At 44.3% G+C, this 26,926-nt stretch overlaps 1 protein-coding gene across 1 annotated transcript in view; it reads left to right on the top strand.

Annotated features, from left to right (window-relative positions):
• The window catches only part of LOC143770105 (pulmonary surfactant-associated protein D-like), a 77,540-nt gene that overhangs the window by 12,775 nt on the left and 37,839 nt on the right, over positions 1-26,926 (top strand). The window contains exon 4 of the mRNA XM_077259369.1: positions 14,902-14,985. Within this exon, the coding sequence (XP_077115484.1) occupies positions 14,902-14,985 (84 nt within the window). The remainder of the gene's footprint in view (positions 1-14,901; positions 14,986-26,926) is intronic.

Genomic DNA, 26,926 nt, shown 5'->3' with positions numbered 1-26,926 from the left:
TTACCATATTTATTTACAGTGCAGGAGCGGCAGATGAATACTCCCATCCGCTGCTCCTGCTGTCACTGTTACATACAAATTACAGATTTCACTTACAGTAAGCAAACTAACAATTACAGACTGATACAGAGGGTCGAGGACCCTACCCTTGCCGGCTTATATTCTACAGGATGATGGGGGTTGAGGGTTGCAGGAGCTCCGATGTTGGTGAGGCGGTAGCTTTGGTAGTGGTGAGGAGGCAGTGGGGTCAGTGCAGGCTGTAGGCTTTCCTGAAGAGGTGGGTTTTCAGGATCTGTCTGAAGGATCTGAATGTGGTTGATTGTCGGACGTTTTGGGGCAAAGAATTCCAGAGGATGGCGGATATTCGGAAGAAGTCTTGGAGGCAGTTGGGTGAGGAGCGAATAAGTGTGGAGGAGAGAAGGAGGTCTTGGGAGGATTGGAGATTACGTGAGGTAAGATATCGGGAGATTAGTTCAGAGATATACACCATGTTCCAAATTATTATGCAAATGACACTTTTCTCGGATTTTCTTAAATGGTCGGTGGAAATGACAGTCAGTCTAATAAAAGTCATCATACGTTAGAGTATACATCGAATTTTCTTGAAGAAACCTCCCATTGATAACATTATAATCTCCAAAATGAATAAAAACTCAAAATGCACTGTTCCAAATTAGGCACAGTAGAACTTCTAAACATTTGATATGTTTTAAAGAACTGAAAATGCTCATTTGTGGAATTTGCATCATTAGGACGTCACATTCACTGAACGAAAAAGCTATTTAACTCAAAAACATCCTAACAGGCCAAGTTACATGTTAATATTGGACCCTTACTTTGATATCACCTTCACAATTCTTGCATCCATTGAACTTGTGAGTTTTTGGAGAATTTCTGCTTGTATTTCCTTGCATGAAGTCAGAATAGCCTCCAAGAGCTGCTGTTTTGATGTGAACTGCCTCCCACCCTCATAGATCTTTTGTTTGATGATACTCCAAAGGTTCTAGATAGGGTGGAGGTCAGAGGAAGATCTTGGCCACACCATGTTAGGGCATGTTAGGTTAGGCTATGGGTTGAACTAGATGGACTTAAAGTGTTCCTTCAACCTTAATAACTATGTTACTATATTTAGTGGCCAGTGTCAGGCAGCTGCTACAAAGGCAAATAAAATAATGGGATGCATTAACAGAGGCATTGATGCTCATGAGGAGAACATAATTTTACCTCTATACCAGTCACTAGTTCGACCACACTTAGAATACTGTGTACAGTTCTGGTCTCCGGTGTATAAGAAAGACATAGCTGAACTGCAGCAGTTGCGGAGAAGAGTGACCAAGGTTATTAGAGGACTGGGGGGTCTGCAATACCAAGATAGGTTATTACACTTGGGGCTATTTAGTTTGGAAAAACGAAGGCTAAGGGGTAGTGTTGAGCATTCCGATACCGCAAGTATCGGGTATCGGCCGATACTTGCGGTATCGGAATTCCGATACCGAGATCCGATACTTTTGTGGTATCGGGAATCGGTATCGGAACCATATTAATGTGTAAAATAAAGAATTAAAATAAAAAATATTAATATACTCACCTCTCCGACGCAGCCTGGACCTTACCGATGTAACCGGCATTTTCCGTTCCTAAGAATGAGCACTTGAAAGACCTTAGATGACGTCACGGCTTGTGATTGGTCGCTGAGCGGTCACGTGACCGCCACGCGACCAATCACAAGCCGCGACATCATCTAAAGGTCTTTCAAGTGCTTGAAAGACCTTAGATGATGTCACGGCTTGTGATTGGTCGCTGAGCGGTCACGTGACCGCTCAGCGACCAATCACAAGCCGTGACGTCATCTAAGGTCTTTCAATCGCGCATTCTTAGGAACGGAAGATGCCGGTTACTACCAGGACGCGTCAGAGGGTGAGTATATCAATATTTTTTATTTTAATTCTTTATTTTACACATTAATATGGATCCCAGGGCCTGAAGGGGAGTTTCCTCTCCTTCAGACCCTGGGAACCATCAGGATACCTTCCGATACTTGGTGTCCTATTGACTTGTATTGGTATCGGGTATCGGTATCGGCGATATCCGATACTTTTCGGGTATCGGCCGATACTATCCGATACCGATACTTTCAAGTATCGGACGGTATCGCTCAACACTACTAAGGGGTGATCTTATGTTAATGTATAAATATATGAGGGGACAGTACAAAGACCTTTCTGATGATCTTTTTAATCATAGACCTGAGACAGGGACAAGGGGGCATCCTCTACATCTGGAGGAAAGAAGATTTAAGCATAATAAAACAGACGCGGATTCTTTACTGTAAGAGCAGTGAGACTATGGAACTCTCTGCCGTATGATGTTGTAATGAGTGATTCATTACTTAAATTTAAGAGGGGACTGGATGGCTTTCTTGAAAAGTATAATGTTACAGGGTATATATACTAGATTCCTTGTTAGGGTGTTGATCCAGGGAACTAGTCTGATTGCCGTATGTAGAGTCTGAAAGGAATTTTTTTCCCCAGTGTGGAGCTTACTCTTTGCCACATGGGTTTTTTTTTGCCTTCCTCTGGATCAACATGTTAGGGCATGTTAGGTTAGGCTATGGGTTGAACTAGATGGACCTAAAGTCTTCCTTCAACCTTAATAACTATGTTACTATGTTACTATGTTTTGATGTGAACTGCCTCCCACCCTCATAGATCTTTTGCTTGATGATACTCCAAAGGTTCTATATAGGGTTGAGGTCAGAGGAAGATCGTGGCCACACCATGAGTTTATCTCCTTTTATGCCCATAACAGCCAATGACTCAAAGGTATTCTTTGCAGCATGAGATGGTGCTTTGTTATGCATGAAGATGATTTTGCTCCTGAAGGCACGATCCTGCTCTTTATACCATGGAAGAAAGTTGTCAGTCAGAAACTCTATATACTTTGCAGAGGTCATTTTCACACCTTCAGGAACCTTAAAGGGCCCTACCACCTGTTTCCCCATGATTCTGGCCCTAAACATGACTCCTCCACCTCCTTGCTGACGTCGCAGCCTTGTTGGGGCATGGAGGCCATCCATCAACCATCCACTACTCCATCCATCTGGACATCCAGGGTTCCTCGACACTCATCAGTAAACAAGACTGTTTGAAAATTAGTCTTCATGTATGCCTGGGCCCACTGCAACTGTTTCTGCTTGTGAACAATGTTAAGGGGTGGCCGAATAGTAGGTTTATGCACCACAGCAAGCCTTTGAAGGATCTTACACCTTGAGGTTCAAGAGACGCCAGAGGCACCAAAAGCTTCAAAGTTTGCTGCTTTGCAATGGTATTTTGGCAGATGCTCTCTTAATCCAATGAATTTGTCTGGCAGAAACCTTCCTCATTATGCCTTTATCTGCATGAACTCTGTGCTCTGTTTCAGTCACAAATCTCTTCATAGTATGATGATCAGTTTTCATGAAATATCTAATGTTTTCATACCTTGTCCAAGGCATCGCAATATTAAATGCTTTTCAGCAGCTCAGAGATCCTTTTTATTTCCCATATTGCTTGAAACCTGTGGCCCGCTTAATAATGTGGAACATCATTTTTAAAGGGAACCTGTCACCCCCAAAATCGTGGGTGAGGTAAGCCCACTGGCATCAGGGGCTTATCTACAGTATTCTGTAATGCTGTAGATAAGCCCCCAATGTATCCTAAAAGATGAGTAAAAGACGTTATATTATACTCATCAGGGGTGTTCCCGCTGCTGGTCCGGGTCCGGCGCCTCCCATCTTCATCAGATGACGTCCTCTTCTGGTCTTCACACTGCGGCTCCTGCACAGGCATACTTTGTCTGCCCTGTTGAGGGCAGAGCAAAGTACTGCAGTGCGCAGGCACCGGGAAATGTCAGAGAGGGCCACATTAGAGAATGCTGTAGATAAGCCCCTGATGCCGGTGGGCTTACCTCAACCATGATTTTGGGGGTGACAGGTTCCCTTTAAGTAGTTTTCCTTTAATTAGAATCACCTGGAAAACTAATTATCACATGTTTTAAGATTGATTTCAGTGATCCATTGAGCCCTGAGACACTATACCATCCATGAGTTTATTTGAAAAACAAAACAGTTAAATCTTTATGACACTTAAATCCAGTATGTATAATAATTTGGAACACAGTGTATGGAGGAGATAGGTTATGGATGGCTTTGTAGGTTAGTATTAGTAACTTGAACTGGATATGCTGAGGGAATGGGGGCCAGTGAAGAGATTTGCAGAGGGGGAAGTGGAGGAGTAGTGAGGAGAGAGATGAATTAGTCAAAGTTAAGGATGGACTGGAGAGGTGCAAGGGTGTTGGCAGGGAGGCCACAGAAAAGGATGTTGCAGTAGTCAAGGCGGGAGATGATGAGGGCATGCACAAGCATTTTAGTAGGTGACGGAAGGTGGAAAGAGCTTGGATGTGCGGTTTGAAGGACAGGGCAGAGTCAAGAGTTACTCCGAGGCAGCAGACTTCCGGTACAGGGGAAAGCGTGATGTCATTAATTGCAATAGATAGGTCAGGTAAGGAAGATCTATGAGATGGAGGAAAGATGATGAGTTCAGATTTGTCCACATTGAGTTTGAGGAAGCGAGAGGAGAAGAAGGAGAATATGGCTAATAGACACTCCGGGATTCATCTGTGTATGCACATGTGCGGGACATTTTATGGCCCATGCTGACATTAAAAATTGGACGCCAGTGTGCTTTGCTCACGAACACACGGTCCGTGGAAACACACTGACATGTGCACAGACCCATTCACTTGAATAGGCAAATAGCTCTCCTTTCCTCCCGGGTCTCTCCGAATGGCTAAGTAGCACTGTATAGCCACATATGGGGTATTGCTACTTTCAGTAGACATTGTGGGACACTTTTTGTGTGAAAATGTAAAATATTTGGCTGAAACAAAATTTTGGTGGTAAAAATGAAGATATTTTGTCCTCACTGCTCAATGCTATAAAATACTGTGACACACCCATTGTGTCAATATGATCACTGCACCCCTAGATGCTAGATGAATTCATTGAGTGATGTAGTTCATAAAATGGGGTCACTTATGGGGGGTTCTGCTGTTTTGGCACCTCATGGGCTCCCCCAATGGGTCATGGCACTTTCAAATCTTAACAGTAAAATCAGGCGCTCTTTCTCTCCTTAGCTCTGCCATGCACCCAAACAGTGGTTTACCCCCACATATGGGATATCAGCATACTCAGGACAAATTGCATAATAACTTTTGGAGTCCAATTTCTCTTGTTACTCTTGGTAAAAAAAAAAAGAAAAAAGAAAAAATTGGGACTGAATTACATTTTTTGTGAAAAAAAGTTAAATGTTCATTTGTTTTAAACATACCAAAAATTCATGTGAAGCACCTGAAGGGTTAATAAGCATATTGAATATGAGTTTGAGCACCTTAAGGGGTACAATTTTTAGAATGATGTAACTTTTGGGTATTTTCTATCATATAGATCCCTCAAAGTGACTTCAAATGTGAAGTGGTTCTTAATAAAACCAATGGTGTTGTAAAAATGAGAAATCGCTGTTTAAATTTTAACCCTTATAACTTCCTAACAAAAAAATTTACCGATTACCTTAAAGGGAACCTGTCACCCCGTTTTTCCGTATGAGATAAAAATACTGTTAAATAGGGTCTGATCTGTGCATTGCAATAGTGTATTTTGTGGACCCCGATTCCCCACCTATGCTGCCGAAATACATTACCAAAGTAGTCGTTTTCGCCTGTCAATCAGGCTGGTCTGGTCAAAAGGGCGTGGTGTCTTCCCCCAGATCTTGCTTAATTTTCCGTTGGTGGCGTAGTGGTGTGCGCATGCCCAAGGTCCCGAATCCACTGCACAGGGGAGTGAAAAGATCGCGATGTGCGCTATTTCATTGGTGATCGGTGGGGGCGGCCATTGTTGTGAATTCCATTCTATAACTCCCTCCTGTGGTCAGGAATGGTACTTCTGTGAGTTCTGTCCGTGGACTCCCTCTGGTGGCTGTAAGTGGAGCTGCTGGTCTTGAAGCTGCTTCCTCAGCTGCCCTCGTTTATGACTAGGCTGGCTTCTCTATTTAACTCCACTCAGATCGTTACTTGATGCCAGCTGTCAATGTATCAGTACTGGTTCAGATCTCTCTTGGATCTTTCTGATGACCTGTCTACTCCAGCAGAAGCTAAGTCCCTGCTAAGCTCATTTGTTGTTCATTTGTGTACTGAATATATTTCTTAGTACTTGCTAAGTTCTAGTCCAGCTTGCTATCATGATATTGCCTTGCTAGCTGGAAGCTCTGGGTTGCAGAGTGGCACCACCGCACCGTGAGTCGGTGCGGGGGTCTTTTTGCACACTCTGCGTGGTTTTTTTGTAGTTTTTTGTGCTGACCGCATAGATCCCTTTTCTATCCTCTGTCTGTTTAGTAAGACTGGCCTCCTTTGCTGAAACCTGTTTCATTCCTGTGTTTGTGACCTTCCTCTTAACTCACAGTCAATATATGTGGGGGGCTGCCTTTTCCTTTGGGGAATTTCTCTGAGGCAAGGTGAGGCTTTATTTCCTATCTTTAGGGGTAGTTAGCTCTTAGGCTGTGACGAGGCGTCTAGGCAGAGTTAGGCACTCTCCACGGCTAATTCTAGTGTGTGTGATAGGATTAGGGTTGCGTTCAGCAGAGCTCCCACTTCCCAGAGCTCGTCCTGTTTTGCAGTTAAACTATCAGGTCATTCCAGGTGCTCCTAACCACCAGGTCTATAACAGTACAGCTGGCCAACAAAGTGTTAATTCATCTCAATAGAGGGATAAGAGAAGTTCTGAGACCATTTTTTTTCTCTGCAGTGTGTTTTGTCTTTCTTTTCCCCTTAACCTCTGGGTGGTTCAGGACTCAGGTGTAGATATGGACATGCAAGGTCTGTCTTCTTGTGTGGATCATCTCACTGCAGGGGTACAAAGCTTTCAAGATTATGTAGTTCAGAATCCGATGTTAGAGCCTAGAATACCAATTCCTGATTTGTTTTCTGGGGATAGATCTAAGTTTCTGAATTTCAAGAATAATTGTAAACTGTTACTTGCTCTGAAACCTCGCTCCTCTGGTGACCCCATTCAGCAAGTAAAAATCATTATTTCTTTGTTACGTGGTGACCCTCAAGACTGGGCATTCTCCCTTGCGCCAGGAGATCCTGCATTACTTAATGTAGATGCATTTTTTCTGGCGCTTGGATTGCTTTATGACGAACCAAATTCTGTGGATCAGGCAGAGAAAATCTTGCTGGCTCTATGTCAGGGTCAGGATGATGCTGAAGTGTATTGTCAGAAGTTTAGAAAGTGGTCTGTGCTTACTCAATGGAATGAGTGTGCCCTGGCAGCAATTTTCAGAAAGGGTCTTTCTGAGGCCCTTAAGGATGTTATGGTGGGGTTCCCCACGCCTGCTGGTCTGAATGAATCAATGTCCTTGGCCATTTAGATCGATCGGCGCTTACGGGAGCGTAAAGTTGTGCACCATTTGGCGGTGTCCTCTGAGCTGAGGCCTGAGCCTATGCAATGTGATAGGACTTTGACCAGAGCTGAACGGCAAGAACACAGACGTCAGAATAGGCTGTGTTTTTACTGTGGTGACTCCACTCATACTATCTCTGATTGTCCTAAGCGCACTAAGCGGTCCACTAGGTCTGTCACCATTGGTACTGTACAGCCTAAATTTCTTTTGTCCGTTACTCTGATTTGCTCTTTGTCATCCTACTCTGTTATGGCGTTTGTGGATTCAGGCGCTGCCCTGAATTTGATGGACTTGGAGTATGCCAGGCGCTGTGGTTTTCTCTTGGAGCCCTTGCAGTATCCTATTCCATTAAGGGGAATTGATGCTACGCCTTTGGCCAAGAATAAGCCTCAGTACTGGACCCAGTTGACCATGTGCATGGCTCCTGCACATCAGGAAGATATTCGCTTTTTGGTGTTGTATAATTTGCATGATGTGGTCGTGTTGGGTTTGCCATGGCTACAGGTCCATAATCCAGTATTGGACTGGAAATCAATGTCTGTGTCCAGTTGGGGTTGTCACGGGGTCCATGGTGATGTTCCATTGTTGTCAATTTCTTCTTCCACTCCTTCTGAAGTACCTGAGTTTTTGTCGGATTACCGGGATGTATTTGATGAACCCAAGTCCAGTGCCCTACCTCCTCATAGGGATTGTGATTGTGATATTAATTTGATTCCTGGTAGTAAGTTTCCTAAGGGCCGACTTTTCAATTTATCTGTGCCAGAACACGCCGCTATGCGGAGTTATATAGAGGAGTCCTTGGAGAAAGGGCATATTCGCCCGTCGTCATCACCGTTGGGAGCAGGGTTCTTTTTTGTGGCCAAGAAGGATGGTTCTCTGAGACCTTGTATAGATTACCGCCTTCTTAATAAAATCACGGTCAAATTTCAGTACCCTTTGCCTCTACTGTCTGATCTGTTTGCTCGGATTAAGGGGGCTAGTTGGTTCACCAAGATAGATCTTCGAGGGGCGTATAATCTTGTGCGTATTAAACAGGGCGATGAATGGAAAACCGCATTTAATACGCCCGAGGGCCATTTTGAGTACCTGGTGATGCCATTTGGGCTTTCTAATGCTCCATCTGTGTTTCAGTCCTTTATGCATGACATCTTCCGAAAGTATCTGGATAGGTTCATGACTGTATATTTGGATGAGATTTTGGTCTTTTCAGATGATTGGGAGTCTCATGTGAAGCAGGTCAGAATGGTGTTCCAGGTCCTTCGTGCTAATTCCTTGTTTGTGAAGGGGTCTAAATGTCTCTTCGGAGTTCAGAAGGTTTCCTTTTTGGGCTTCATTTTTTCCCCTTCTACTATCGAGATGGATCCAGTTAAAGTCCAGGCCATTTATGATTGGACTCAGCCTACATCTGTAAAGAGCCTTCAGAAATTCCTGGGCTTTGCTAATTTTTACCGTCGCTTCATCGCTAATTTTTCTAGTGTTGTTAAACCACTGACTGATTTGACCAAGAAAGGTGCGGATGTGGTGAATTGGTCCTCTGCGGCCGTTGATGCTTTTCAGGAGCTAAAACGTCGTTTCTCTTCGGCCCCTGTGTTGTGTCAGCCAGATGTTTCGCTCCCTTTTCAGGTCGAGGTTGATGCTTCTGAGATTGGAGCAGGGGCTGTTTTGTCTCAATGAAGTTCTGATGGCTCTGTGATGAAGCCATGTGCTTTCTTTTCTAGAAAGTTTTCGCCTGCTGAGCGTAATTATGATGTTGGCAATCGGGAGTTGTTGGCTATGAAGTGGGCATTCGAGGAGTGGCGACATTGGCTTGAAGGCGCCAAGCATCGCGTGGTGGTCTTGACGGATCACAAGAATCTGACTTATCTCGAGTCTGCCAAGCGGTTGAATCCTAGACAGGCTCGATGGTCGCTGTTTTTCTCCCGTTTCGATTTTGTGGTTTCATACCTTCCGGGTTCTAAGAATGTGAAGGCTGATGCCCTTTCAAGGAGTTTTGTGCCTGATTCTCCGGGAGTTCCTGAGCCGGCTGGTATTCTCAAAGAGGGGGTAATTCTGTCTGCCATCTCCCCTGATTTGCGGCGGGTGCTGCAGGAGTTTCAGGCGGATAGACCTGACCGCTGTCCAGCGGAGAGACTGTTTGTCCCTGATAGATGGACTAGTAGGGTTATCTCTGAGGTTCATTGTTCGGTGTTGGCTGGTCATCCTGGAATTTTTGGTACCAGAGATTTGGTGGCTAGGTCTTTTTGGTGGCCTTCCTTGTCATGGGATGTGCGTTCTTTTGTGCAGTACTGTGGGACTTGTGCTCGGGCAAAGCCCTGCTGTTCTCGTGCCAGTGGGTTACTTTTGCCCTTGCCGGTCCCGAAAAGGCCCTGGACGCATGTTTCCATGGATTTTATTTCAGATCTCCCTGTCTCTCAAAGGATGTCGGTCATCTGGGTGGTTTGTGATAGCTTCTCTAAAATGGTCCATTTGGTACCCTTGCCTAAATTGCCTTCCTCCTCTGATTTGGTTCCATTATTTTTCCAGCATGTGGTTCGTTTGCATGGCATTCCGGAGAACATTGTGTCGGACAGAGGTTCCCAGTTTGTTTCAAGGTTTTGGCGGTCCTTTTGTGCTAAGATGGGCATTGATTTGTCTTTTTCTTCGGCTTTCTACCCTCAGACAAATGGCCAAACTGAACGAACCAATCAGACTTTGGAAACCTATCTGAGATGCTTTGTTTCTGCTGATCAGGATGATTGGGTGACCTTCTTGCCATTGGCTGAGTTCGCCCTTAATAATCGGGCCAGTACTTTGGTTTTGCCTTTTTATTGTAATTCTGGTTTCCATCCTCGTTTTTCTTCGGGGCAGGTTGAGCCTTCGGACTGTCCTGGTGTAGATTCTGTGGTGGACAGGTTGCAGCAAATTTGGACTCACGTAGTGGACAATTTGACATTGTCACAGGAGAAGGCTCAACGTTTCGCTAACTGTCGTCGCCGTGTTGGTCCCCGACTTCGTGTTGGGGATTTGGTTTGGTTGTCGTCTCGTTATGTTCCTATGAATGTTTCTTCTCCTAAGTTTAAGCCTCGTTTCAATGGGCCTTATAAGATTTCTGAAATCCTCAATCCTATGTCATTTCGTTTGGCCCTTCCAGCTTCTTTTGCCATCCATAATGTGTTCCATAGGTCGTCGTTGCGGAGATATGTGGTGCCTATGGTTCCCTCCGTTGACCCTCCTGCTCCGGTGTTGGTCGAGGGGGAATTGGAGTATGTGGTGAAGATTTTAGATTCTCATATCTCGAGACGGAAACTTCAGTATCTGGTCAAATGGAAGGGCTATGGTCAGGAGGATAATTCCTGGGTTGTTGCCTCCGATGTACATGCTGCCGATTTAGTTCGTGCCTTTCATTTGGCTCGTCCTGATCGGCCTGGGGGCTCTGGTGAGGGTTCGGTGACCCCTCCTCAAGGGTGTGTACTGTTGTGAATTCCATTCTCGAACTCCCTCCTGTGGTCAGGAATGGTACTTCTGTGAGTTCTGTCCGTGGACTCCCTCTGGTGGCTGTAAGTGGAGCTGCTGGTCTTGAAGCTGCTTCCTCAGCTGCCCTCGTTTATGACTAGGCTGGCTTGTCTATTTAACTCCACTCAGATCGTTACTTGATGCCACCTGTCAATGTATCAGTACTGGTTCAGATCTCTCTTGGATCTTTCTGATGACCTGTCTACTCCAGCAGAAGTTAAGTCCCTGCTAAGCTCATTTGTTGTTCATTTGTGTACTGAATATATTTCTTAGTACTTGCTAAGTTCTAGTCCAGCTTGCTATCATGATATTGCCTTGCTAGCTGGAAGCTCTGGGTTGCAGAGTGGCACCACCGCACCGTGAGTCAGTGCGGGGGTCTTTTTGCACACTCTGCGTGGTTTTTTGTAGTTTTTTGTGCTGACCGCAAAGATCCCTTTTCTATCCTCTGTCTGTTTAGTAAGACTGGCCTCCTTTGCTGAAACCTGTTTCATTCCTGTGTTTGTGACCTTCCTCTTAACTCACAGTCAATATATGTGGGGGGCTGCCTTTTCCTTTGGGGAATTTCTCTGAGGCAAGGTGAGGCTTTATTTCCTATCTTTAGGGGTAGTTAGCTCTTAGGCTGTGACGAGGCGTCTAGGCAAAGTTAGGCACGCTCCACGGCTAATTCTAGTGTGTGTGATAGGATTAGGGTTGCGGTCAGCAGAGCTCCCACTTCCCAGAGCTCGTCCTGTTTTGCAGTTCAACTATCAGGTCATTCCAGGTGCTCCTAACCACCAGGTCCATAACAGGCCATCTTCCTTTGTCCTTTGTTCAGAAGCGGCGCTCTGCTGGCCGCGGCTTCAGGAAAATGGCCGCGGGATGCCGCGCGTGCGCAGATGGAGATCGCGGTGGCCATTTTCCTGAAGCAGAGTTCGCATCTCGGCTTCAGGAAAATGGCCGCGGCCAGCAGAGCGCCACTTCTGTGCACGCGCGGCCAAAGGAAGATGGCCGCCCCCACCGATCACCAATGAAATAGCGCACATCGCGATCTTTTCACTCCCCTGTGCAGTGGATTCGGGACCTTGGGCATGCGCACACCACTACGCCACCAACGGAAAACTAAGCAAGATCTGGCGGAAGACACCACGCCCTTTTGACCAGACCAGCCTGATTGACAGGCGAAAACGACTACTTTGGTAACGTATTTCGGCAGCATAGGTGGGGAATCGGGGTCCACAAAATACACTATTGCAATGCACAGCTCAGGCCCTATTTAACAGTATTTTTATCTCATACGGAAAAAACTGGGTGACAGGTTCCCTTTAAGTATATTGTGTGACATATCTCTGATGTAAAATCATGATGTAAAGGCATGAAAATTCAAAGTTGGTAAATTTTTGCCAAATTTCCATTATTTTTTCACAAACGTAAGTCATATCAAAGAAAATTTTACCACTAACATGAAGTAAAATATGTCACGAAAAAAGGGTCAGAAAAGGGTCAGTGATCAGAATTGTAAAAATTGGCTTAGTCAATAACATGCAAACCACCCTCGGGAGTAAAGGGGATAATGGTTGGAGAGATACTATTTTCCTTAAATTCTGTGCCCTTTATTCTTCACATATACCTTTAATCCTTGTGGTCAAAGAGTTCTATTTTAACCTCATAGTCATCGGTCCACAGGACATATTTCCAAAGTGCATAAAGCTTGTTTACATGTTCTTTTGCATACTTCTGATGCTAAATTTTATGGCAAGGATGCAGGAAAGGTTTTCTTTTGAAGACTCTTTCATTAAGAACTAACATAGAAAGAAAAAACCACATACCATAAACCCTGTCTGATGACAAATGCACATCTAGCAAACTACTGATAAAAACAGCCACCCCTACAGCTATCAGATTATGGCGGGGTTGGCTGCCTAGCAGAAAAAATTGCACAATGATATGGCTTGCATAGGATGGCAGTCACACAGGTAAGTGTGATGCAAAGTTTATTAACAGTCGAGCTGCCCAGCACTATACTGTAATATGCAACACACAGAGACAGATGCTCTAATAGACCAAGCCAACAAAAAGAGGCCTAGCTACATTCTGCAAAAAATGATATGATAAAAAGTGCAAAAAATTAAAGCATATGATAAATACATTGGTTAATATTTTGGCCAAAATAGATAAGCTCTCAACCTACATAAAGGGTCCCCATACTTGCGAGTCCTACCACTAATATCAAAAACAACTAACATAGAAATTTTTTTTCCATTAAGTCATATTTGTGTAGGTGTCACTGAACAGTAGAACAATGCACCACAACTCCATAGTCTGATAAATATTTCTGAGGGTCTTTTGTAGTCAAGCAGGGGTTCTGATTTGCTTTTTTAGCAATCCTTTAAACAGCTCTCAGTGAAATTTTGCATGGTTTTACAGACCTTATCTTGACCTCCACTGTTTTTGTTAACTGCAATTTCTTACTTACATTTCAAACTGATGAAAGGGCAACTTGAAAATGCTTTGCTATCTTCTAATAGCCTTCTACTGCTTTGTGGACCTCCTTATTTTCAGAGTGCTAGGCAGCTGCTTAAAAGAACCCAAGAACCCATTGCAGCTGTTTTTTGGCACATGTTTAGAGGAGGCTGGGTTTTTATTAAGCCAGGAAATTTGCATGACCTGGCCTTTTCTAACGATGATAGTGAACAAGCCATGCCCTAATAGGCTAAGGTTTGAAAACTTGGTCAAAGTTATCAGAGCACACAAAATCTCCTTGGGTACCCAGACTTTTGCATCTGCCCATATTCCTTTTTGTAATTTTTATAATGTAAAATATAACTATATATTATATTTTGCCTAAAATACAATGGAAATGTGTTATCTTTAACTTTAGGCCTTTCAGATATCAATTCATCTTCAACTTGCTTAACTTAACACAAGAACAGTCATTTTTTACCAGGGGTGTCCAAACTTTTAGATGCAACAAAATATATACATACATACATGTATGTTTTGTAAAACAGGTGAACAGGTGTGCTCATGTTAATGAATCAGGCACCTCTGAATTTAGCATGCCTCCTATGAGCCTGAAGAAGGGGTTGAACCACGTAATGTGTAAGGGTATGTGCACATGTTGCGGAATCCATTGTGAATTTTTCCACTCGAATTCAGCAGAATCCGCAGGTAAAATGACCTGCATTTTACCTGTGGATTTCCTGCGGGTTTTATGCGGATTTTTGTGCGGATTTGGAATAGGTGTAAAATGCTGCAGATTCCGCACAAAGAATTGACATGCTGCGCAAAATAAACTGCAGCGTTTCTGCACAAAATTTTCCGCTGCAAGGGCACAGCGGATTTGGTTTTCCATAGGTTTACATGGTACTGTACACCGCATGGAAAACTGCTGCGGATCCACAGAGCCAAATCCACGGCAGATCCGCAGCCAAATCTGCAACGTGTGCACATACCCTTAGAGTTTGGAGATTCTTAATAAACAGTTGTTCGCTATTATATTATTGTTTTTTATATTTTGTTTTTGGATGAACAATCCATATTTCTTGCTCCATTTTATCAATCTTTTAGTCTCTCCTTTCATCTGAATGACCTCCCAGTAATACGTCAGTTATTACAATTAATCACATGGCTTTTCTGAAGCAGGATCAGAATTTTCTAGCTGATTTCGAAACTGTATGTATTGCAAAAGAAGTTGCCACTAGTAAAATTAACAGCAGCTGGAGGTGGGCAGTAGGGCATTTCCATTAGATGCTGAGTGTTGGGTGGGGGAAGGGCGCCTACAAGCTACTTTGTTGGGGTCAACATATGTAGAAACAGTGTGAGGGCAGTACAATGAACTTCTCTGGATGAAGTGAGAGCTACTGATCAGCTTTCTGTCATACAAATTGCAAATCATACAAAGTTATGTCTCATTGTTCTTGCAATTATTTTTTTTCAGGACTTGAAGCTTTAAAACTACAAATGTCATCTTTGAACGGAAGATTTAACTCTCTTCAACTGAAATTGGAACAACAGAAAAAAGGTACACATACCTGGAAATGTTCTCAATAACATTATTTGGCTACATTTTGTTCAGTGTGTTCACTTTTGCACGTTTTTAACACTTGATCACTTTCGTGTTTTTATGATTGCCATTCTTTGGGTTCTATAGAGGAGTGTTACAAACATGTTTCTCAACACCCAACCCATCTCTTCCTGCAAATTACATTTCAGTTCCATTGGATGTGTGGGCAGCAACATAATATATGTACATGTTGGAGCACAGCTGAATTCTAATTTAGTTGTCAGGAACTTCTGACTTGAGAGTTTGGAAAATTATTCTTATAAATAGAGATGAGCGAACCTTTCAAGGTTCGGTTTGGAATCGGGGAATGGACCATTGTTCAGTGGGTCGAACGTATCTGAGCCTCATTGAATTCAAAGGGAGGCTAAACCAAAAGCATAGACAACACCTTTGGAGGGCGGGGTGCACAAATTTGATAATGGCACAGCAGTAGTTAGCTATGGGCCATGCATGAGGTATTAGGGTCTGAGCCAGCATTTACAGCTTTGAACGGAAGTTTCCATTAAGAAAAGGAAGGTGAAGGACCGGTGTAAGCCTGCTGTGCTGGAAGCATTGATACCTTAGGCAACAGCTTAAACTGCTTTTTTTGCACAGCCACACTCAGGTGGCACAAATATCAGATTGGTATACCACAAATGTTATAACAATGTAAGGATAGTAACACAACCAGCCTTGCTAATGCAGACAGCTGGGCACTGCTATTCTCAGGCTAGAAATGGGGCCATGGATATTGACCCCCAGCCTAAAAATAGCAGCCCGCAGCTGCCCAGAAAAGGCACATCTATTAGATGCACCAAATCTGGCACTTTTCCTGGTTCTTCCAATTGCCCTGTAGCAGTGGCAAGTGGGGTTCATAATTCTGGGGTTTATGTCACCTTTGTATTGTCAGGTGACATCGAGCCCATAGATTACTAATGGAAAAGTGTCTATAAGACACCTATCCATTACTAGTCCTATAGTTACATCGTAAATAAAGAGACAGCTAGAAAAAAGTCCTTTATTAGAAATAAGACTAAACACAGTTTTCCATTTTATTTAAAAATTATAAACACAGTAATATTCACCTAACATTAAATTCAACTGAATCCCTCGTCCTCTGTATTAAAGCTAAAATAAAAAAAAACAATATCCCTAACCTCTCCATTGTTATGTCTCACACCATAATCCATTTCTGGGGGATTATTGGTTTCAATCTGGACGATGCCAAGATGCAACCATCGAGGATGAGAACTACTGGTGAATGAGCTACTGTGAGGCATCGAGGTTACCACCGGTCAATGAGGCTTAGTTCCCAGATGGGCTGAACTGCGGTGACCTCAGCACCATGGAAAAAAGTCACTGAGTTCGCAGTTCAAGCTCAGTGACTTCACCGCAGATCTCGGTCAGAAATTCTCAAAGGTGATCTGGGGTTACTCAGCTTGAACTGCGTTGACTTTATCACTGACTGTTTCCCACTCTGCTGAGGCCACAGCAGTTTAGCCCGGTTGGAAACACAGCCTCAGTGACTGGAGGTAATCTAGATGACATCACCGCTGATATCAGAGGCTGCGCTTGCAGCAGTTCAGTCACCAGTGGTTCTGAGCATGGACAGTTGTATCTTGGCACCATCCAGGATGAAAACTGTTTATCCCCAGACATGGATTACGGCATGGGACAGAATGATGGATAGATGAGGGATATTGTTGCTTTTTATCTCTGTTTTATTACAGGAGACGAGGGATTCAGTGGAATTAGGCGTTAGGTGAGTATAACTGTGTTTTGTTATTTTTAAATAAAAATGGAAAATTGTGTTTTGTTGTATTTTTAATAAAATACTTTATTCTGTGTCTTTATTTACCACATAACTATAGGACTAGTAATGAATAGGTGTCTTATAGACGACTCTCCAATAGTAAGCCGTGGGCTTGATTTCACCTGACAATACAAAGGTGATATTAACTCCACAAATATACTCCACTTGCCACCACTGCAGGGCAAGTGGGAAGAGTCAGGCAAAGTGCCAGAATTGGCACATCTAATAGATGCACCTTTTTCTGGGCAGCTGTGGGTTGCTATTTTTAGGCTGAGCATACCAGTCCCCAGCTGTCTGCTTTAGCAAAGCTGGTTGTCAAAAATAGGGGGATCCCATGCTGTTTTTTAAATTATTTATTTTTTAAATTATTTATTTAAATAATTAAAATATTCTGCGTGGGAACCCCTCTATTCCTGATAACCAGACTTGCTGAAGCTGACAGCTGAGGGTTGCAGCCCCCAGCTGTGAGTGTTTTGCCGGGCTGGTTATCAAAAATATAGGGGAGCTGACTGTGGATTTTTTTTCAATTATTTATTTACATCGCAGGAGCTGGCTGATGAATATTCCCATCAGTTGCTCCTGATCTCACTGTTAGGCCAGGGTCACACTAGCAATGAATATGGACGAGTGCTATGTGATAAAACATTGCAAAACACTCAGACCAGTATTCATATATGGGGCAGCTCACATCAGCGCCTTTTTTATTGGCCATTTTCAACATGCGAGTGAAATCGCAGAATGCTGCGATTGTCAACGACACTCGGCTGAGTCTCGAGACAACGCACATCACTCGGATATCCTCCAAGTGATGTGCAATATATGCTGATCCCGGCAATGATGGAGATGGAGAAATTCATTTCTCCACCTCCTCCGCAGCTGTGCTCCGATCCTCTCTGTGCGGGAGGCCCGGAGCACAGAAGCATGACACTAGTCTCCCGCTCGCAGCAGAGCAGAAGCCGAGGGTCATTAGCATATCCCCTCTGATGCTCTCGCATCAGATGCCATATGCTAGTCTGATGGGAGCTGTAGTCCCATCAGCTGACACCAGTAACTGGTGGTGAACTTTATACCTCTGATCACAGGTGCGCTCATGCTGTCTTTTGACAGCATGGGAACTGTTGCTCTCTGATCGGCAGTGATGATTTCACCATCGACCAGAAGCGGTGTTTGCTGCACTCATGCACATGACAGCATGACAATCACGCGGTATTCGGGCAGCCAATCACAGTATTGTCTGTCACACCAAAGATAGTGCCGGCATTACTGTGATTGGTAAGCAAGCCTAGCATGTTCATTGGCTGGTGATGAGTGAATTTGTTTGTAAAACGATCACCAAAAAGTGCAGGAAAACATATGCATTGCGGCTACCAAAAACCTCTAGCCACTGCCCCCCGGGTAGCTGCAATCCCAGGGTGTGCACTTAACACAGTGTAAACATGTATTCCCATAAAAGCACAAGTCTTTAATGAAAGAAAGTTAAAAATACCCCCCAGTGCAAATAATCAATTTTAAAGCATAAGTTAATAGCAAGAACCTGTCAAATCCCTATGCTTACTTGCTATCCCTTCCTGACTGACAGTGGAGGTTGGCACCCTAATAGATATGATTATTTGGCGCCCTCACTCCGCGACGGCTGTCCCAGACTAGCCCTGATAAATCCTAATATACTACAAGTGGGAAAACAATGAGCAATCCAAGGAAATGAAGGGATAGTACTTATCAATTACTGTATATTATATTGAGTCATTAGATAAATAGGTTATTGTATAGGATGAAACTCTTGTACAACAGATACATAAAAATAGTCTTGTCCCTCTAAGCAGGGCCGGACTGGGACTAAAATTCAGCCCTGGCATTTGAAGTTATACAGGCCCATTTGTCACATGGTGACTGTATAATATCTTTGTACACTTGTAGGCAGGGCCGGTTATAGGCAAAGTGGGGCCCTAGGTAAATTTTAAAATTTGGCCCCAAATGCTAACATATTGCACATCACACAAAAGCATTTCTGTTGTATTTACGTGCACTGAGTTCAGGCCGCTAAATGAGTTTGATCGATAATACGGAAGTTGTTCAACGCTTGTTTCCCGGCCTCTTTCCACCAACTGAGGAATAATGATGGGACAGAACGATCACTAATAGATCACAAACAGATCACCATACAGTATCATGTTATCAGCAGCACATCTACAGTTTACAGCGGCGATGTGCTGCTGAGAACAATGATTTTTGTTCCAGCAAAAACAATCTGAATATGCAGCATTTTACTTGTTTAGTTAAATACACCCCATAGTCCTCCATATATTATAATGTGCTCCACAGTCCTCCATATAGTATACACTTCCTATAGTCCTCCATATTAAAATACACTGCTCAGTCCTCCACATAGTATAATACACTCCTAATTGTGCTCCATATAGTATAATGCACCGCCATAGTCATCCATGTACTACAATTCAGTTCCCATAGTATAATGCACCCCATAGTTCTTCATATAGTATAACGTATTCGCCATAGTCCTCGATACAGTATAATGCAGCCCACATATAGTATAATGCAGCCACCCCAGACTATAATGCAGCCACCCCACAGAGTATAATGTAACCCCCCATAGAATATAATACAGCCCACCTCCCCATGATATATAATGTAGCCCCCCATAGAATATAATGCAGCCCCCCATAGTATATAACACAGCCTCCCCCATAGCATATAACACAGCCTCCCCCATAGAATATAACACAGCCTCCCCCATAGAGTATAATATACCCCCACAATAGTATATAACACAGCCACATAGTACATAACATGGCCTCCCCCATAGAATATAATATACTCCCCATAGTATATAGCAAAGCCCGCATAGTATATAGCACAAACCGTATAGTATATAGCACAGCCTGCATAATATAGCACAGCGCGTGTAGTAGATAACACAGCCCACACAGCAGAATACAGCACAGCCCACGCAGTAGTATACAGCACAGACCATGCAGTAGTATACCAGCACAGACCACACAGTAGTATACAGCACAGACTACACAGTAGTTTACAGCACAGACCAAACAGTAGTATACAGCACAGCCCACAGAGTACTATATACAGCACAGCCCACAGAGTACTATATACGGCACAGCCCACAGAGCACTATATACAGCACAGCCAACAGGGCAATATATACAGCACAGCCCACAGAGTACTATGTACAGCACAGCCCACAGAGCACTATATACAGCACAGCCCACAGAGCACTATATACAGCACAGCCCACAGAGTAATATATACAGCACAGCCCAGAGTACTATATATAGCACAGCCCACAGAGCAATATATACAGCACAGCCCACAGAGTACTATATATAGCACAGCCCACACAGTACTATATACAGCACAGCCCACAGAGCAATATATACAGCACAGCCCACAGAGTACTATATACAGCACAGCCCACAGAGCACTATATACAGCACAGCCCACAGAGCACTATATACAGCACAGTCCACAGAGTAATATATACAGCACAGCCCATAGTACTATATATAGCACAGCCCACAGAGCAATATATACAGCACAGCCCACAGAGTACTATATATAGCACAGCCCACACAGTACTATATACAGCACAGCCCACAGAGCACTATATATAGCACAGCTTCCAGAGCAATATATACAGCACAGCCCACAGAGTACTATATATAGCACAGCCCACACAGTACTATATACAGCACAGCCCACAGAGCACTATATACAGCACAGCCCACAGAGTAATACATACAGCACAGCCCAGAGTACTATATATAGCACAGCCCACAGAGCAATATATACAGCACAGCCCACAGAGTACTATATACAGCACAGCCCACAGAGCACTATATACAGCACAACCCACAGAGCACTATATACAGCACAGTCCACAGAGTAATATATACAGCACAGCCCAGAGTACTATATATAGCACAGCCCACAGAGCAATATATACAGCACAGCCCACAGAGTACTATATATAGCACAGCCCACACAGTACTATATACAGCACAGCCCACAGAGCACTATATATAGCACAGCCCACAGAGTACTATATACAGCACAGCCCACAGAGTACTATATAGCACAGCCCACAGAGTAATATATACAGCACAGCCCACACAGTAATATATACAGCAGAGCCCACAGAGTACTATATACAGCACAGCCCACAGAGTACTATATACAACACAGCCCAGAGTACTATATACAGCACAGCCCATAGAGCACTATATATAGCACAGCCCAGAGTACTATATATAGCACAGCCCACAGAGCAATATATACAGCACAGCCCACAGAGTACTATATATAGCACAGCCCACACAGTACTATATACAGCACAGCCCACAGAGCACTATATATAGCACAGCCCACAGAGCAATATATACAGCACAGCCCACAGAGTACTATATACAGCACAGCCCAGAGCACTATATACAGCACAGCCCACAGAGTAATATATACAGCACAGCCCAGAGTACTATATATAGCACAGCCCACAGAGCAATATATACAGCACAGCCCACAGAGTACTATATATAGCACAGCCCACACAGTACTATATACAGCACAGCCCACAGAGCACTATATATAGCACAGCCCACAGAGCAATATATACAGCACAGCCCACAGAGTACTATATATAGCACAGCCCACACAGTACTATATACAGCACAGCCCACAGAGCACTATATACAGCACAGCCCACAGAGTAATATATACAGCACAGCCCAGAGTACTATATATAGCACAGCCCACAGAGTACTATATATAGCACAGCCCACAGAGTACTGTATATAGCACAGCCCACAGAGCAATATATACAGCACAGCCCACAGAGTACTATATACAGCACAGCCCACAGAGCACTATATACAGCACAGCCCACAGAGTAATATATACAGCACAGCCCAGAGTACTATATATAGCACAGCCCACAGAGCAATATATACAGCACAGCCCACAGAGTACTATATATAGCACAGCCCACACAGTACTATATACAGCACAGCCCACAGAGCACTATATATAGCACAGCCCACAGAGTACTATATATAGCACAGCCCACAGAATACTATATATAGCACAGCCCACAGAGTACTATATACAGCACAGACCACAGAGTACTATATACAGCACAGCCCACAGAGTACTATATACAGCACAGCCCATAGAGCACTATATATAGCACAGCCCACAGAGCAATATATACAGCACAGCCCACAGAGTACTATATATAGCACAGCCCACACAGTACTATATACAGCACAGCCCACAGAGCACTATATATGGCACAGCCCACAGAGTAATATATACAGCACTGCCCACAGAGTAATATATACAGCACAGCCCACACAGTAATATATACAGCAGAGCCCACAGAGTACTATATACAGCACAGCCCACAGAGTACTATATACAGCACAGCCCAGAGTACTATATACAGCACAGCCCATAGAGCACTATATATAGCACAGCCCAGAGTACTATATATAGCACAGCCCACAGAGCAATATATACAGCACAGCCCACAGAGTACTATATATAGCACAGCCCACACAGTACTATATACAGCACAGCCCACAGAGCACTATATATAGCACAGCCCACAGAGCAATATATACAGCACAGCCCACAGAGTACTATATACAGCACAGCCCAGAGCACTATATACAGCACAGCCCACAGAGTAATATATACAGCACAGCCCAGAGTACTATATATAGCACAGCCCACAGAGCAATATATACAGCACAGCCCACAGAGTACTATATATAGCACAGCCCACACAGTACTATATACAGCACAGCCCACAGAGCACTATATATAGCACAGCCCACAGAGCAATATATACAGCACAGCCCACAGAGTACTATATATAGCACAGCCCACACAGTACTATATACAGCACAGCCCACAGAGCACTATATACAGCACAGCCCACAGAGTAATATATACAGCACAGCCCAGAGTACTATATATAGCACAGCCCACAGAGTACTATATATAGCACAGCCCACAGAGTACTGTATATAGCACAGCCCACAGAGCAATATATACAGCACAGCCCACAGAGTACTATATACAGCACAGCCCACAGAGCACTATATACAGCACAGCCCACAGAGTAATATATACAGCACAGCCAAGAGTACTATATATAGCACAGCCCACAGAGCAATATATACACCACAGCCCACAGAGTACTATATATAGCACAGCCCACACAGTACTATATACAGCACAGCCCACAGAGCACTATATACAGCACAGCCCACAGAGTAATACATACAGCACAGCCCAGAGTACTATATATAGCACAGCCCACAGAGCAATATATACAGCACAGCCCACAGAGTACTATATACAGCACAGCCCACAGAGCACTATATACAGCACAGCCCACAGAGCACTATATACAGCACAGTCCACAGAGTAATATATACAGCACAGCCCAGAGTACTATATATAGCACAGCCCACAGAGCAATATATACAGCACAGCCCACAGAGTACTATATATAGCACAGCCCACACAGTACTATATACAGCACAGCCCACAGAGCACTATATATAGCACAGCTTCCAGAGCAATATATACAGCACAGCCCACAGAGTACTATATATAGCACAGCCCACACAGTACTATATACAGCACAGCCCACAGAGCACTATATACAGCACAGCCCACAGAGTAATACATACAGCACAGCCCAGAGTACTATATATAGCACAGCCCACAGAGCAATATATACAGCACAGCCCACAGAGTACTATATACAGCACAGCCCACAGAGCACTAAATACAGCACAGCCCACAGAGCAATATATACAGCACAGCCCACAGAGTACTATATATAGCACAGCCCACAGAGCAATATATACAGCACAGCCCACAGAGTACTATATATAGCACAGCCCACACAGTACTATATACAGCACAGCCCACAGAGAACTATATATAGCACAGCCCACAGAGTACTATATACAGCACAGCCCACAGAGCAATATATACAGCACAGCCCACAGAGTACTATATATAGCACAGCCCACAGAGCAATATATATACAGCACAGCCCACAGAGTACAATATATAGCACAGCCCACAGAGTACTATATACAGCACAGAGCACAGCCCGCATCTCTTCTCTTCCTCCACCCCCCCGAGAATGGCCACAGTCCAGTAAAAAAAAAAAAAAAACCTCTCCTCACCTCTCCTCTTGCCAGCGTTGCTTCCTGGTTCCTGCTCCTGTCTCACCAGCTGCAGTCTGCCCGGGACACAGCAGGTGCGCGATGATATGACGTCATCGCGCACCCGCAGTGTCAGAGGCGGAGCGGGGAATGATGGGAGAGGGAGCCTCTGTAGACGCCGTCTATACGCCGGTATAGTTGAATGCGACGGCGAGGGGGGGAGTCGGCGGGGGTGGGGGGAGGTGGATCGAGCGGCCCACTACTGGCACCGGCCCTTCTGGCATTTGCCAGAAGTGCCCGATGGCCAGTCCGGCCCTGCCTCTAAGGATAATCACCTAAGATTGAGGTTGCAAATAACTAGCAATACAATATCATAAAGAGGCCGTAGGATTTAAACAAAAATTATAATCTCTCAACAACTGGACAAGACATATACAAGAGATCAAAAAGGACCACAATAGAAATTCACAGCATGGTTCAAATAGGGAACATCAGATGTCCACAATAGGGTTGAGCGACTTTCATTTTTTTAAGATCGAGTAGGGTTTTGGGAAACCCGATTTTGTCCAGAGTCGAGTCGAGTGCAGTCGGCCGATTATCGCTAAAAGTCGGGGATCGACCGAAACACGAAACCCAATGCAAGTCAATGGGGAAGCATAGTCGGCAGTGAGTGGAGGCCAGGAAAACACCTACAGTGCCCATTTTAATGCCAAAAACATCCATTCTTGTTTCTGAAGCTTGCCAATCTTAATTAACTGTATAATAATAGTTGGGCATAAGGAATTGGGGGAAAGTTGTGGGGGGAGTAGGGCTGGCTCAAGTTTTTCGTGGGCCCAGGAAATGCGGACTACGTCACGGCGGTGTTGCAGGGAAAGGTAAGTATTTAAAAGTTGCAAGTGCTGTGATCCTGAGCAAGCAGGGGGGGCCCACTCGTTCGCATTGCCACTGGCACAGGGCCCCTCAAAGTACGGCGGTGTGTTTGCATGGCGGGGGCGCCTCCCACCAGCAGCGACACTTTTGCGTACTCTGAGGGGCCCTGTGCCAGTGACGTCGCCAACGAGTATGCCCCCCCACCTGATGAAGGAACCTGCACTTTCATCTGCACCTTCCTCTTTGTCCCTGTGTAAGGTGGTATAACATGCGGGAAGGGGAACCTTACTTTCAGCAGGGTCAGATTCTGGCTGTGTAGAGTACAAGGGGAATGTAGTGGTCTAGGTCAATGTACCAGCAGACTCATTTAGCAGTGGCTGGGCAATGGGCAGGATGAGGAGGAAACAGATATAGGGCCAAAGAATAAAGTAGGCTACATGCAGTTCAAAATTGGTAACAGGACTAAACAGGCGGCATTGCTTTGTTCAGTGGAGTAGCAAACCCAAGAGCAGCAGACACTGTTTCAAGGGCCTAACCACACTAGTAGGCCAAATGCAGTTTAATATCTGATAGTATAGGGCGAAAGCCAGAATGTGGAAGCTCAGCTTTGTTCAGTTGAGGACAACACCAGGGAGGGGCAGACACCTTTAGTAGGCCGGAAAAGCCTATTGCATTTTTTAAAATGGTAATTTGGAGCAGAAGGTTGAAGCTCAGCTTTATTTAGTTGAGGGCAACACCAGGGAGGGGCAGAAGCCGTTAGTAGGCCCTAACCACCATTTTTTTTTTTTTTAAAACCACTTAATGAGAGCCGGAAGGTTGAAGCTCAGCTTTATTTAGTTGAGGACAACACCAGGGAGGGGCAGAAGCCGTTAGTAGGCCCTAACCACCATTTTTTTTTTAAAACCACATAATGAGAGCCGGAAGGTTGAAGCTCAGCTTTATTTAGTTGAGGACAACACCAGGGAGGGGCAGAAGCCGTTAGTAGGCCCTAACCACCATTTTTTTTTTAAAACCACTTAATGAGAGCCGGAAGGTTGAAGCTCAGCTTTATTTAGTTGAGGACAACACCAGGGAGGGGCAGAAGCCGTTAGTAGGCCCTAACCACCATTTTTTTTTTTTTTAAAACCACATAATGAGAGCCGGAAGGTTGAAGCTCAGCTTTATTTAGTTGAGGACAACACCAGGGAGGGGCAGAAGCCGTTAGTAGGCCCTAACCACCATTTTTTTTTTAAAACCACTTAATGAGAGCCGGAAGGTTGAAGCTCAGCTTTATTTAGTTGAGGACAACACCAGGGAGGGGCAGAAGCCGTTAGTAGGCCCTAACCACCATTTTTTTTTTAAAACCACTTAATGAGAGCCGGAAGGTTGAAGCTCAGCTTTATTTAGTTGAGGACAACACCAGGGAGGGGCAGAAGCCGTTAGTAGGCCCTAACCACCATTTTTTTTTTAAAACCACATAATGAGAGCCGGAAGGTTGAAGCTCAGCTTTATTTAGTTGAGGACAACACCAGGGAGGGGCAGAAGCCGTTAGTAGGCCCTAACCACCATTTTTTTTTTTAAAACCACATAATGAGAGCCGGAAGGTTGAAGCTCAGCTTTATTTAGTTGAGGACAACACCAGGGAGGGGCAGAAGCCGTTAGTAGGCCCTAACCACCATTTTTTTTTTTTTTAAAACCACTTAATGAGAGCCGGAAGGTTGAAGCTCAGCTTTATTTAGTTGAGGACAACACCAGGGAGGGGCAGAAGCCGTTAGTAGGCCCTAACCACCATTTTTTTTTTAAAACCACTTAATGAGAGCCGGAAGGTTGAAGCTCAGCTTTATTTAGTTGAGGACAACACCAGGGAGGGGCAGAAGCCGTTAGTAGGCCCTAACCACCATTTTTTTTTTTTAAACCACATAATGAGAGCCGGAAGGTTGAAGCTCAGCTTTATTTAGTTGAGGACAACACCAGGGAGGGGCAGAAGCCGTTAGTAGGCCCTAACCACCAATTTTTTTTTTTTTAAAACCACTTAATGAGA

Source organism: Ranitomeya variabilis, chromosome 4 (assembly GCF_051348905.1).
Source record: "Ranitomeya variabilis isolate aRanVar5 chromosome 4, aRanVar5.hap1, whole genome shotgun sequence".
NCBI classification, from domain to species: domain Eukaryota; kingdom Metazoa; phylum Chordata; class Amphibia; order Anura; family Dendrobatidae; genus Ranitomeya; species Ranitomeya variabilis.
This window is presented reverse-complemented; position numbering and strand designations above follow the sequence as displayed.